Source organism: Staurois parvus, unplaced genomic scaffold (genome assembly GCF_062004578.1).
Source record: "Staurois parvus isolate SC_StPar_1 unplaced genomic scaffold, SC_StPar_1.0 ptg000101l, whole genome shotgun sequence".
NCBI lineage: Eukaryota > Metazoa > Chordata > Amphibia > Anura > Ranidae > Staurois > Staurois parvus.
Window position 1 is genome coordinate 611,210 of NW_028317897.1, and position 15,178 is coordinate 626,387.

The following is a 15,178-nucleotide window of genomic DNA, read 5'->3' on the forward strand; positions in this document are numbered from 1 at the left end:
CCAACAAGATTGATGTTATGGAGTGGCCAGCCCAATCCCCGGATCTTAATCCAATAGAAAACTTGTGGGGTGACATCAAAAATGCAGTTTCTGAGGCAAAACTAAGAAATAGAGAAGAAATGTGGAATGTAGTCCAATCATCCTGGGCTGGAATACCTGTTCACAGGTGCCAGAAGTTGGTTGACTCCATGCAACACAGATGTACAGCAGTTCTCAGAAACAGTGCTTATACAACTAAATATTCATTAAGTGATTCAAAGGAAAGCAAAATCTTCAAACATTTTTCAGTTTATATAGTGAATGTTTGAGTTTGTAAAGAAGAATACAAACACTGCTATTTTTTTGAACAGTCTAGTATTCACTTTTCTTCAATTTTTTTTAGAGGAACAACACAAATTTGATATTTTTCTTCATGTTTTGATTTGGAATAGAATGTGTAGTGTTCCCAAAGCATTTGTGTGTATAGAAATAAAAGCTATTAGAAGGATTTTGAGCTTTATTCACTTTTTTCAACACACTGCTATTATTTTGAACACAACTGTGTGTGTATATATATATATATATATATAAATAAAATCAGAGGTTATATAAGGAAAAGATCATACATATATTTGGTGTGCACTTTATAGGAGGGGGATCACATAATATGACATTTTATTTGCACTGTTTTTAGCACATTGCACTTTTATTTAGAACAGGATATAGATTAGAGGTAGCTGGGCAAGTGCAAGTAAAGCTGTTCTATTTTTAAGAAGTAACACCTTTCAGGGGTATGCCTACTGTGGCAGGTGAAGCCTGGATCCTTTATTGGGACCAGCAACATGGACAGATAAAGCAGGGTCACCTTGTATATCTGACTGTAATGTAGCTTCCATTACTTGCTTTAAACTACATACTGTGTATCCTAAATAGTTTGCACTTAACATATTATCTATCGGAAAACAGCTATGTTGTTAGAATGTTTTCACTTTTACAGTGTAAACTTTTCACACTTGGCACTAAAAATCAATCACTATGCTTTGCTTTTAGTTTCCTTTGCATCTTAACATGTTTTTTAACCCACATGTTCAGAAAATAAAAGCTCAGGCAAGGTGAACACAAGTATTTAGTCTTGTATTGAAATCTGTATGTAATTACATCAGGCTCATTGTATACTGGCTACAGCTGGGTATCTTATAATATATCAATGTGACAATATATTCTACCTCCGAAGAGCTGTTTCAGAATTTAATGTACTGTAATGGTATGGCAATGTAGCCAAAGAATGTTCTGAAATAGAGAAAGAGGAAACTAAATTTAGAATTCCAAAAGTGGATATCCTGGCCTCCAGATCCAACCATAAGCTACCTCTGTTTATGTCTAGGACCGAGAAACCTCTAACACTGGCATTGGATGCTCTGATAATCCCTTAGACTCAGTTCAGACTAATTTATTCTTTTCTTTTAGTGTGCATTCTGCCTCAGCTGTACTACAAAATAGAGGAAATAAAGCCCATGGTTCTCACTTCACCAGCCAGGCTGGCCTAGAACCTGCTTCACAGACCTATTCAGATTGCTAGGATTTTCAAAAAGGCCAGACCTAGTGTCTCCTGGATCAAGTCTCCTTTACAGCACCTTGTGCTTCCTTGGGACCTCAGTTTGTGTCTCTCTGCCCTGCAGAAACCTCCCTTTGAGCCCACCAAGGAACTCCGCTTAGATGATCTCTCCTGCAAATTAGCCTTCTAGGTTGTTATTATGTCCATCAAGCATGTCTCCAAGCTGTTGGCTCTCTCTTACAAACAGTCATTCCTCATTCTTCACAAGGACATGGTGATTTTGCACCCAAAACCCACCTTTCTTCCGAAGATGGTTTCAGTCATTCAACTCAAGGAAAACATAGTCCTTCCCACTTTGTGCCCTACTCCAGAGCACCCAAATAAAATCTATGCTCACTGCCTATGAGCCATCAGATTCTACCACAAAGCTACAGCTTCTATCAGGAAGATGGACTCCATCTTTGTCCTACCCTTAGGACTTTGCCAGGGACATCCTGCTTCAAAATTCATCATTGCTAGATGGGTAAGGCAACTGAGCTCAAAAGCTTACACTCTAGGACAAGACTATTTCTGCACTATTACATGCTCACTCCACCAGATTGGGGGATCTTCACGGACATTTCAGCACTAAGCGAAGCTCTGTAATGCAGCAACTTGGTCTTTTGTTCATACCCTTTCAAAGTTCCACCAGGTGGATGTCCAATCCTCTGCAGATGCAGCTTTTGGCCAAATGGTCTGTTGACCCTTTTTGTTGGTGGACCTGTTGTCACAGTTCTGTTTGGTGAGATGCTGTCCACCTTCTAATTCCTTGCCCGGGGACATCCCAAAGTCCATTAATATTAAGCCTGTGTTGCGTACTATATGTTTAGGATAAAAGGAAATTTGACTTACCTGTAAATTCAATAGTTTGGCGTAAAGTACAGGACACAGGAAACCCTCTCTTCTAATAATGGGTTACTTTGCATTACTTGCTACAAAACTGAGGGCTCACAGAGTGGGGTAGGGTTATAGGGGATGCTTAGGGGGCATGTCATTCAAAGCTTTGCCCGTGTCCAATCACCTGAACGTATCAGCTCCATAACATGTGAGGGGGATTCTGTAATCCACAGAGCAAACTAGGCACAATATGTTTGATAAGAATTCTGCATAGTCAGACAGCACAGGATGTTAACAGCTCATTGAAACCAAAGCTCCGATTTGGGGTTCAGGTGAAGGACTATGAGTAGTGTGTTTGGCACTATGAACATGTTTGGGACTCAGTGGTTTTTCTTACAATTAAAATCACGGCCAAGAATATTTTGGTGCCTCCTCTGATGTTTTTATTTCTCCTCACTTTTTAAATTTTTTTTTTAATTAGTTCAGAATGGTTTTACAAAGGAACCTATTCAGGGGGGAGGTGGAAGGTATTTTAAGGAAATCTATTAAGGAAGGAGGGAGAGGAGAACAAACAAAAAAATAAAAAGGAAAAGGAAAAAGAGGGAGGGATCAGGAATGGTAAAATGAGAGCTCACAATTTTCTCCCAGTCTCGGGTTGACCTGGGAAATGTACTTTTGCCCAAGAAACATTTGGTCCACTGGGATTGAGTAGTGGTGGCATGAAAACCATCTCTTTGTTTGTTTACTGGGTTTGGGATGCTGCATTTCTGTAGAGAAACCAGGGTGTCCATATATGGAAGAATTTCTCTTCCTGATTTCTCTTGGTCATAGTAAAGTTTTCCATACATTGAATCTCATTAATTCATGCCAGATTAATATAACTGCATACGTGGTTTGTACTTACAAGCAAATATAACATTAGAATATATAATAATTGGTATGGACAGTAAAGGCGCCTCCTGGTATTAGCGTGTTTCTTATCAACACATTTGCATGCAACACACCTGAATGGCTTCTAGTGCTTCCCCTCTTTCTTCTCTCTGTATTCTGCTGTAAAAGAGATCACACAAAGCAGACACTAGGTCAATTTGAAGAAGTTTGGGAATTGCAGAAAAAGATACAGTACATATATACTCACCTGTACTGCTGCAGCTGTCCAACGTCAGCTCTAAGACTGAGAACTGAGCAATCCGTGGTCATATGACCGGTCTGCTTGGAGCGAAAAGCATGGACAGTCAGTCCCCTCTCTGCTCCTGCAGGGGGTGGATGCAGCAGACTCCAGTTCTCAGCATTGTCCTGAGAGGCAGAGACAGCTGTAAATCAGGCAGCTGGGTGGATCATTCTAGATCCCATGACTCCACCAGGCCAACTGATAGACGCAATAGTAAGCGCACTTCTGTGACCCACAAGAAAAGTATGGCCAAAAAAAACATTTTATTTTAAGGCTCTTTCCCTAAACTCATTTAAAAATAATTAATAGTTTAATGAATGAATACAAAAGCTACAATAATTTGTGTCTTTTATATCTTCCTGGTGTTCAGCTTTAGGAACTACTGAGAAAAAGGCCTGCAATTTACTAGATGTTCCAGTGTGCTTGAGAGTATTTGTAGAAAAAAAAAAGTTTAAGTTGGATTTTACTTTTTTCAATAAAAAGTAAAACTGTTACAGCCCACCTACTGTACTAATTGCATACACATTGTTACTTCTCTTGGCCTTGTAAAAACTGAACACATAGAAAAGTTGATTTTTTTATTTTATTTTTAAGGCGGCCATCTTGGTTATAGATAAGGCTCTGCTTTCTCATGTCAGAGCTGCCTTCCTAAAGACTAATGATCTAATGCTTGGTGGGAAAATATTCAAGAAGCAGCTATAGAGGTCCACAGAATGAATAAAGCAAAAGAACAGTAATCACACAACCTGACTCCATATCTGGGAAGACTAGCATTCAGAGGCATGGGGCCTTGGATCTCAAAATCCGGATATACAGCTCCAAGGTTCAAAGAATAGGAAGTGAACTGCTGAAGTTGAGAGGAATTTAAAACAAAGGATAAGCTCATTTTTTTTAGTTCAGGGCCACTTTAAAGCTGAATGCTGGGCAAAGTTCAAACCTTCCCTTGCAGTGGGGCTCACCCTGCACTGTAAAGGTTGAATGCTCATTTTTGTCTCGAGTACCAATAAAAAGCAGCTTTATATCCTTTATCCCTTGCCTCTCCAACCTCTGATGCTCTTCTTTTTCTCGTATGCTCTTGGTTGGCCTATGGCATACTCACTTACAATGCAGAACTGCTAGTCCAGCATTGTATACAGTGATGTGAAATTGCAAGCAGCAGAACGCTGTAGAGAAGGGGCTTCGTGGGACCGATCACACAGAGAGAAGAAAGCATGTGGATGCAAGGGATAAAGTTAGCAAATTGTATTTGAAAGTACCCTAGACAAAAAAATTAGCATTTAATACTTAACATTTGCCATAATTTTGTAGGCACAAAAAAAATCTATTTTTGTCTTATTTAAAACAGCATAGTTTATTCATACAAAATACAATTTATACATAACATATTCATCGACCTAATGTTTAAAATCACAGTCAGTTACATTCAATCTCAAATTGAATTTTGCAAAGCTCTTAAATTCTGCAAAGCTTGACGCTTTTCTTGGAATTAAACCACTTCATCAGGAGCTAGAGATGAACATCTCTATATATTTTGACATTATGCTGTTTCCTCATTGAAGTGATGAGTATAGCACACAGTCTACCTACCAGTTTATGTATACATATCTTATCCAGTGTAATTCAATTGGGACTCCAGTCTCTAGGTTCTCCCTCTTGCTTTGGGCCTCCGACAGTTTCTTTTGTTTTTTTCCACCCTCATATGGGTCTTTTTAGGTAAAAGAGTTGAATTTAAATCGTGTTCATATTTCATGGAATATAATTTGTGTTGATAATCTGTAATAATTTCTATTATTATATAGAGACGTTCATATCTGCCTCCTGATGAAGTGGATTAATTCCAAGAAAAGGGTCGAGTTTAGCAGAATTCAATTTGAGATGAAATGTAATTGACTGTGATTTTAAATATTAGGTCGCTGAATATGTTTTCGTTTTACTTGAATTTTGTATGAATAAACTGTGTTGTTTTAAATAAGACAAAAATAGATTTTTTGGGTCTACAAAATCCCACCAGGTCACATGTTGAGTTGACTTGTGCTTAAATAGGGATGTGGCACAATTTTGGGCTATTCATATTTAATAAATTTAATACTTGCAATAGGAGGGGAGCCCTCCTGCAAGGGTAGTTTTGATTTTTCCTCAGAGTTCAGAAATAATAAGGTTGCATTATTCTGCTGTGCTGACTGTGGGTTGGTGCAAAGAGTATAATTTACAAGGGAAGTCCATACAAATCAATAACACTTGCACTAAAGAAAGTTCAATTTAATTTTCTATAAAACATTACATAAATTGAACAATACAAGGCTCCAAAGCTACTCTTCACACATGATGTTGATTAATGGCCGACAAATTGCTTATTTTATTATTTAGAGCCAGAATTTCAGACTTAATCACAGTTAAGTTGTACATTTTGTCACTTAGCATGTTTATATCTTTCTCCCTGTTCAGCAGATCAGCTGCCAATCTGCCAATTCTTAGCGATAGGTCATTCAGCAAAGCTTCTAAACTAGCAAAGTCCTTCCTCAGAGTGAACACCTTAGGCTTTAACTCATTGGCAAAGTTAACTGCCTGCAAGACTTTTAGCCGATCGCTCTCTAGACTTGAGAGTTTATCTGAGTTGCCAGTAAAGTTTCCTCTAAGCTCAGTTAATCTCAGTTTGATGAGGTCTATCCTGTTGGAATTTGTAGCCACTGAGTCTTTGAGTGAAGTGATTCGGTCAATGCTGTGTGCTAAAGCATCTCCGATAAGCTGTGCTGTGTTTTTTTCTACCTTCTCGAACTTTTTCTCCAGATCACCGACTGAGTTTGTCAATAAGGCAACATCATCCTCCATGCCAGATACTCTCCTGACATCTGTCTTCACTGTGGCGAGTTTTCCAGATACATCTTTGGCAATGGCTGCTGTGCTCTGTTCTATTTGGGAAACAACCAGTTCAAGGTTAGTTAAGTTGCCCTCTAGATGATCCCTATTTCCAGAAATTGTGTTTGTCCATTGTTTCATATTGTCTACGTCATATTGAAGCTGCTCTAGGCGTTGTTGGAGCTGGAGGTTCTTCAGCTTTGTCATAGCCTGTGTGCTTTCTTCCAACTATAAAACAAAGATGTAATGTCAAATACACATATTACAAATGTCACAAACAACAAATTTTTAATATCAAATACAGTACATACACTATATGGCCAATAGGCTGTGAACAATCCTGCAAACTAAAATTGTGTGGTTCCAACTTGTACAACTGTTTAGAGTAGGCTCTCTTCTATTCCAGCATGACTGTGCCCCTTTTACGCAAAGCCAGCTTATAAAGACGTGGTTTGATGAATTTGGTATGGAGTGGACTATACAAAGCCCTGACCTCTACCCCAATAAACACCTTTGAGATGAATTGAAATGCCAGATGTGAGCCAGGTCTTCTCATCAACCATTAAGACCTGACACCATAATGAATGGGCACAAATTCCCTTAGAAACACTTTTTTTCCCAGAAGTATGGAGGTAGTTAAAGCTGCAAAAGAGGGAACACCTCCATGTCATTGCCCATTGCTGTAGAATGGGATCTCCAACTAAATGTGAGATGGTCACGTGTTTACAAAAGTTTGTCCATATAGAGTACATTTAAAGTGCATCTCCAGCCCATACAATGTTTGGGTTTTTATTCATATGTCTGCCCTGGCTGAGAAAATTCACTTGATTGTTTTGTCTTGATGGCCATTGGACAGAAAGTGATAGGTAATCCACATTTTAAGATTTGTGTACATTTTGCTGTATGAAATGTAAGCCAGTTCACACCAATGTGCTGCACCTTAGCGTATTTTTAAAATATAGGACATGCTTCATTCATTAATACCTTCTCTTCGAGTCCTCGTCAGCTCTTCTCTACCTTTAACTCTCTACTTTCTCCACCTCCACTGCCACCCAGCGCCTCACTCACTGCCCACGAGACTGCACACCACTTCCAAAACAAGATCGACGCAATTCGTAGGGACATCGCCACTACACAGACACCCACCCCACTTGGCATTCCTCACACCATACCCCCCTCAACACTGTCCTCCTTTGACCTCACTACCACCGAAGAGGTCCTTAAGGTCTTCTCAGAAGCCCGCCTCACCCCTTGCCCCCTGGACCCCGTCCTCTCACAACTCCTTTGGTCACCCTCCTCTTCCATCCTATGCTCCCTCACTTCAATCTTTCCCTCTCTACAGGTGCATTCCCCTCCCCTCTAAAGCACGCGCACATCACTCCCATACTTAAGAAACCCTCCCTAGACCCCACCAACCCAAACAACCTTAGACCCATCTCCCTGTTGCCATTTACCTCTAAACTCCTAGAACGCTTAGTCTACAATCGTCTGAGCTCCCACCTCACTGACAACAACCTTCTCGACCCCTTACAGTCTGGCTTTCGCCCCCTACACTCCACCGAAACTGCCCCACTAAAGCTCTCTAATGACCTACTAACTGCAAAAACCAATGGCCATTATTCAATACCCCTACTACCCAAACTCTCTGTGGCTTTTGACACGGTTGACCATCCCCTCCTCCTCAAAAAACTACTCTTTTGGCCTCAGCAACTCAGCTCTCTCCTGGTTCTCCTATCTATCGCAGCACTCCTTCAGTGTTACCTATAACACTGCCACCTCCTCCTCACTCCCTCTCTCTGTAGGGGTCCCCCAAGGTTCCGTCCTGGGACCCCTTCTCTTCTCCATCTACACCTCCTCCCTTGGGCACTTGATAAACTCCCACGGCTTCAATTACCATCTCTATGCTGATGACACGCAAATCTGTCTACCCTTCACCTCACCCCTTCAGTTTCCACCCGCATCGCTAGCCTACTAAGCGACATATCGCCTGGATGTCACTCCACTTCCTCAAACTCAACCTTTCCAAAACTGAGCTCCTAGTATTCCCCCCAGCCCGTGCCACCCCCACTGATTTCACCATAAATATCGCTAGCACCATCCTCAGTCCATCCCCTCATGCCAGGGTACTAGGTGTAATCCTAGAGTCCAATCTGTCCTTCCAGACCCAATCGCTGACAAAATCATGTAGACTTCACCTCCGCAACATCTCCAAGATACGACCGTTCCTAACACCGGAAACCACTAAGCAACTTATTCACTCCCTTGTCATATCACCCCTCGACTACCGTAACTCCCTGCTCATTGGTCTACCTCATTGTAGGCTATCCCCCCTCCAGTCTATCATGAATGCTGCTACCAGACTCATCCACCTCACTAACCATTCTGTATCCGCCACCCCTCTCTGCCAATCCCTCCACTGGCTCCCAGTTGCCCAATGGATAAAATTCAAAACTCTAACAATGACATATAAAGCCATCCACAACACTGCCCCAATTTACATAACCAATCTTATCTCTAAATATCACATAATATATATAATTGTATACCGTTGGCGCTATATAAATCCTGTATAATAATAATTATTGCAAGGTAAAGTGACTCTGTTGTTAGAATTAAACTCTGAATAATAAATCAGTAAATAATTACTTTTTCCAATGTGCCACCATACTAATCAAGACAACTGTCAGGAATGGACTCACCGCTGGTGGTGCTGGGGCTCATCTGCCGTGTGGGCTGCAGTACCGGTGCTTGCCAGCGGGTGCTTTCAGCAGCCAGGATCTCACTCCTGCAATCAAGCCATCACCTGATGCTGATTGCAGGAGGTGTATTTAAGCAGGACCAGGCCTGCAATCAGCGCCTTGGTGTTGTTTCCCATGAGCCCCTGTACCTGGTGTCTGCCTGCCTCCTCTGCTTGACTGACACTGATCGAACTCCGCCTGCACCGACCCCGGCTATTCCTGACCTTTCTCCTGCCTGCTCCGTTTGTACCTTGTCTGCCCAATTGTTCCTGACCTGGCCTGCCTGACCACTCTTCCTCTCCAGCCTGACTATACCTGTCTGTGTTCCTGAACATACTGACATTAGTTGGAGGTTTGGTTTTTTTTGTACTGTGCGTTGTATACTCGTGTAGTTCCTAATAAATTATATTCTTATATCACTCCTGAAGCCTGCCATTCCCTCTGTGTCCACACACCTCTGGTCATACTTGGATCCCTGATAACAACATTTTCCAGCAGAAGACACTATAGAAACTAACACTTCTGTGAGTGTCAGATTCCTGGTCCCCAGTTGCACTAAGTGGTTCCTCACCCAGACCCCAACACCATTCAATGTCCTTCATTAAAACCATGTTTGGAGGCAATGGTAGCAGGAGAGGTAAGTGTTTAAAATCTTCTTGGCAAAGTTTCAGCGCTTGCTTTATTCAGAGTTTGATTTTAGTGACATTGTTGCTTAAAGAAGGCTTGCTAAAATGAATGGTAAGCACATGCACAATGTATTTTTGCGGATTTTTATGCCCATGCATCATAGAAATTCTGTATTGTAATTTTTTTTCATTCACTTTGCATATTGAATTAGTAAAAACACCCGTATGAAATGCTCAACAGCACAAAAAATGCATACATACAGTTGTGTCCAAAATTATTCAACCCCCAATGCTGTAAAGGGGTTTAGGGACTATAGTGTACATTTGGAATTGTATTCAGAATCAAATCCTACAAGGACGTTGTAACTACCCAAATGCAACTAAAATGACATCAATTGTTTATGTAATACAGTAGTAAATGGTTCTTATGTGGTTTCTTCATTGCCACAATTATTCAACCCCTTAAAGACTACCACTCTGAAGAACAGAGGTTCATACAGGTGCTTTCCATCAGGTATTGAAAACACCTGTGGATGTCACCGAGCAGCAATCAAGCATAATAAGCACCAATTAGGCAGCTTTAAAATGACTGTGATACTCAGCTCCTTCTAGACATTTACTGGTGTGGTTACAAACATGGTGAAGGCAAGAGAATGGTCCAGGAAGACAAGAGAAGAGGTGATTTCTCTTCACAGGAAGGGCAATGGCTATAAGAAGATTGCAAAGATGTTAAACATACCAAGAGACACCTTAGGAAGCATCATTCGCAAATTCAAGGCAAAGGGCACTGTTGAAACGCTACCTGGTCGTGGCAGAAAGAAGATGCTGACTTCGACTGCTGTGCGCTACCTGAAGCGTAGAGTGGAGAGAAGTCCCCGTGTGACTGCTGAGGAACTGAGAAAAGATTTGTCAGATGTGGGTACAGAAGTTTCAGCCCAGACAATAAGACGCACACTGCGTAATGAAGGCCTCCGTGCCAGAACTCCCAGGCGTACCCCCTTGCTGTCTCCAAAGAATAAGAAGAGTCGACTGCAGTATGCCAAAAGCCATGTGGACAAACCACAAAAGTTGTGGGATAGTGTTCTGTGGACTGATGAAACAAAATTAGAACTGTTTGGGCCCATGGATCAACGCTATGTTTGGAGGAGGAAGAACAAGGCCTATGATGAAAAGAACACCTTGCCTACTGTGAAGCATGGTGGAGGGTCAATCATGCTTTGGGGCTGTTTTGCTTCTGCAGGTACAGGGAAGCTTCAGCGTGTGCAAGGTACCATGAATTCTCTTCAGTACCAGGAGATATTGGATGGAAACGTGATGCAGTCCGTCACACACCTGAGGCTTGGGAGACGTTGGACCTTTCAACAGGACAATGATCCCAAGCATACCTCCAAGTCCACTAGAGCATGGTTGCAGAGGAAAGGCTGGAACATTTTGGAGTGGCCATCGCAGTCACCAGACTTAAATCCGATTGAGAACCTCTGGTGGGACTTAAAGAAAGCAGTTGCAGTGCGCAAGCCTAAGAATGTGACTGAACTGGAGGCCTTTGCCCATGAAGAATGGGCGAAGATACCCGTAGATCGCTGCAAGACACTTGTGTCAAGCTATGCTTCACGTTTAAAAGCTGTTATAACTGTAAAAGGATGCTGTACTAAGTACTAAGATTGAATGTCACTTGGGGGTTGAATAAAACTGATAATGCTGTGAGCACAGAAAAGACATTTGTGGTTATTTCATTATAACTGTTATGTTATATTTGTCTGACCTACAAGTGCCTCTTTAATGTAAATGTAAGCAAGATGACTGAATGATCAAAAGCAATGTCAAACTGGCCAAAACACTCAATTTCAGTGGGGGTTGAATAATTTTGGACACAACTGTAACAATGCAACAAAAAATGTGTTACTGTATATGTATACATTGGAAAAAGACCTTAAAAATATAATCTGAACAAACCAGTAAGGATGTATGGTCCAAAGAAAATGCTCACAGTGCAATATGTAAAACATTCATTCAAACCTAAAATTTTTTTCAAAGGATGAAGGTTAACCATTTGCCGCCCGGCCTATAGCCTTTTTGCGGCCGCAAAAATGCATTAGCTTTCCGGGGTGTACGCCATTTGGTGTCCTCCCGCACATGCGCGGTTGCAGAGCCGCGCAGCGGTGCGATCTGTCACCGGCCGTGTACCTCGGACACGGCCGATGACAGATCTGAGTACCGGCCCCTGTTGCCAGTACCATGTGACCTGCTGTGACCAATCACAGCAGGTCACATGACAGTTGTATACAATGGATGGCTTCATTCATGCCATCCATTGTATACTAGTGTCTAGCTGTGAATGGTCACAGCAGGTCACATGCACGTCATGTGATTAGCTGTGGCCAAATCACAGCTAAGCACGAAAAGGAAAAAAAAAAAAAAAAAAAACTTGAATGAATCGATGTGATTCAGGTAAATGCTTGCTTATAGCAAAGTAATTCTTTGCTATAAGCAAATTGTGTAAAAAAAAAAAAAATTCTGATCACTTCCCCAAAGTAGTACAATGTTACTATGGTAACATTGTACTACTTTGGTCATAGTAAAATATGAAAAAGAAATCTTAAAAAAAATAAAAAATGTAATAAAAATTTTAAAATAATAAAAAAAAATATGGTATATATATATATATTTTCTTCATACTGTCACCAGTCAGCGTCCCTGTTCACCGCCATGCCAGTTATATGATGACGCTGTACTGCACTGGTGACAGTATGTAAAAAAAAAAAAAAAGTGAAAATTATTTTAATTTTTTCATTTTCTGAAAAATTATGACAAAAAAAATACAACTTCAAAAAACTTGCCATTCCTCTTATGAAGTACGTTGTACTGTCTACTTTACAAAAAAGGGGTCATTTGGGGGATATCTGTACTGTTTTGACATTCTTGGACCTCAAGAAATTAGATTGGCTGTAAGTACTTAAGGATTGATCAATTTTCAGATCTATACCATAGTTTGTGAACTCTATAACTTTCCTACAAACTAAAAAATACATCCTAATTTGGGTTATTTTCACCAAAGACATGTAGCAGAATACATCTCGGCCTAAATTTATGAAGAACAATTATTTATTTGTAAACTTTTATAACAAAAACAAAGAAAAACGTGTTTTTTTTTTTTACAATTTTTGGTCTTTTTTTGTTAATTTAGCAAAAAGTAAAAACCCCAGCGGTGATTAAATACCACCAAAAGAAAGCTCTAGTTGTGTGAAGACAATGATAAAATTTTAGTTTGGGTACAATGTTGTATGACCGCGCAATTGTTATTCAAAGTGTGAGAGCGCTGAAACCTGAAAACTGGCCTGGGCAGGAAGGTGTAAAATTGCCCGGTATTGAATTGGTTAAATACTCCCAATCACAACCTTGCCAACAACTATACGGTGTTCTTTACAAAAGCAATCCAATAAAAAGCCCACAGGACCCAATCAATGGTCAGCTTACATCTTCTGATCTGGGCTAGAAACATTAATGCTGGAGTCTAGTTGGTGGTTGTAACAAACATGTTTTCTCTGCAATAGTTATTAATAAGACTTTTTATCCTTGTTGAGACAGCAGTCTGGTATACGCCACACCTATGATTTAAGTGTAGTTCTGTATTTGGGCACCACCTTTATTAAACATTTGCTTTACAACTGCTTCCTCACCTAATATTAGAATACAGCAGTACAAGAATCAGTTATGTTCTGTAATCATCAAAGTAATTAAGAGAGTGTAAAGTATATTTTTACAAAGATTTGTTTAGCTACTGCAGTGTGTTTACCTTACAGTTGAAATTTAATATACCAGAGAGTAGACGTCCTAAGGCCCCATTCACACCTGACTGACACTATCACGTCTCTTTTTTTGCACGTTTTTGGAGCAGCACCATTCATTTTGAATGGGCCTCCCTCTACTCCAAAAACGCACAAAGAAGCTCATGTACCAAATTTTGGCAATGAGCCTGGCGTGTTTGGCTATGCATGTTTTGCTGTGATTTTTGAGTGTTTTGTTACACAACAATCATGGCAAAATTGCACAACGTTTTGAGTCCCATTAAGGAATAATGATTCTGCTCGCAATTCCAATATGCTCAAGTGTGAACATTGCCAAAGATAGTAGGTTTATTGCTGACAGGGTCACCACATCTAAGAACTGGTAAACTGCATTGGTACATTTTCATAAGAACTTAATTTGAACTTAACTTTACCCTTTTTTGAGTGTTTAAAATCTTCAATAAACAAAACAAAAAATGATTTTCTTTTCATGTAATCCTGGCAACACATTTATTATACGACAACTTTTTTAACCACTTGCCCTAAGGAAGATGTACCCCCCTTCATGACCAGGCTATTTTTTGCGATATGGTGCTGCATTACTTTAACTGATAACTGTGCAGTCATGCAACGCTGTACATAAATGTATGTCATTTTTTTCCCCTACAAATAGAGCTTTCTTTTGGTTGTATTTGATCACCTCTGTATATTTTTTGCGCTATAAACAAAAAAATAACAATTTTGAAAAAAGAAAAAACTTTTTGCTAGAAAACATACCCAATTAACAAAAATTAAATGTCTTCACAAATTTAGGCCAAAATGTATTCTGCTGCATGTCTTTCGTAAAAAAAAGAAAAAAAAAAAAATCTCAGTAAGTGTACTTTAACTGGGTTACATGAAAGTTATAGCGTCTACAAATGGTGTCATTTTTATACTCGTAATGGCGGTGATCAGCGACTTACAGCGGGACTGCAGCAGGCATTCTGACACTGGGGGGGGGGGGACAGACTGCCAATGACATCTCCAGTGACACTAATACAGTGCTCAGTGTGCTAATAAACAGCAGGGACACTGTACTAATGACACTAGGCAGGAAGGGGTTAACATCTGGGCTAATCAAAGTGTTAAAAATGGCAATCAAGGGGTTTAACTATTGTGTAGGTGCAAGTGTGGTGTATCCTCCTTTTCTCTCCCTGGAACAAAAAAGGGGGAGGACATCATCGGAGCGGGTACCTCTCAAATTAGGGTACCCACTCCCCAAAGGTGCCAATCCTTAATGGGGAGCAGGGGACAAAGGCTTAAAGCGGAACTTCCCCTTTTTGAGTGGAGCTAGGTTATAATAAAATATCACAAGCTTTGAACATCTTACAGTGCACTGTTCAATCCATAATTCAAAAATGGAAAGAGTACGGCACAACTGCAAACCTACCAAGACATGGCCGTCCACCTAAACTGACAGGACGGGCAAGGAGAGCATTAATCACAGAAGCAGCCAAGAGGCCCATGGGAACTCTGGAGGAGCTGCAGAGAGCCACAGCTGGGAGAGTCTGTCCACAGGATAACTATTAGTCGTTCACTCCACAAATCTGGCC

At 40.5% G+C, this 15,178-nt stretch overlaps 1 protein-coding gene across 2 annotated transcripts in view; it reads right to left on the reverse strand.

The window, feature by feature from the left end:
• Positions 1–5,825: 5,825 nt before the first annotated feature.
• Positions 5,826–15,178, reverse strand: part of IKBIP (IKBKB interacting protein) — a 36,441-nt gene continuing 27,088 nt past the window's right edge. Inside the window, exon 3 of one of the 2 annotated variants that reach the window (XM_089671190.1) lies at positions 5,826–6,665. In XM_089671190.1, coding sequence (XP_089527316.1) covers positions 5,898–6,665 — 768 coding nt within the window. In that variant the 3' untranslated portion in view covers positions 5,826–5,897. The remainder of the gene's footprint in view (positions 6,666–15,178) is intronic. The other variant, XM_089671189.1, reaches the window with a different exon arrangement.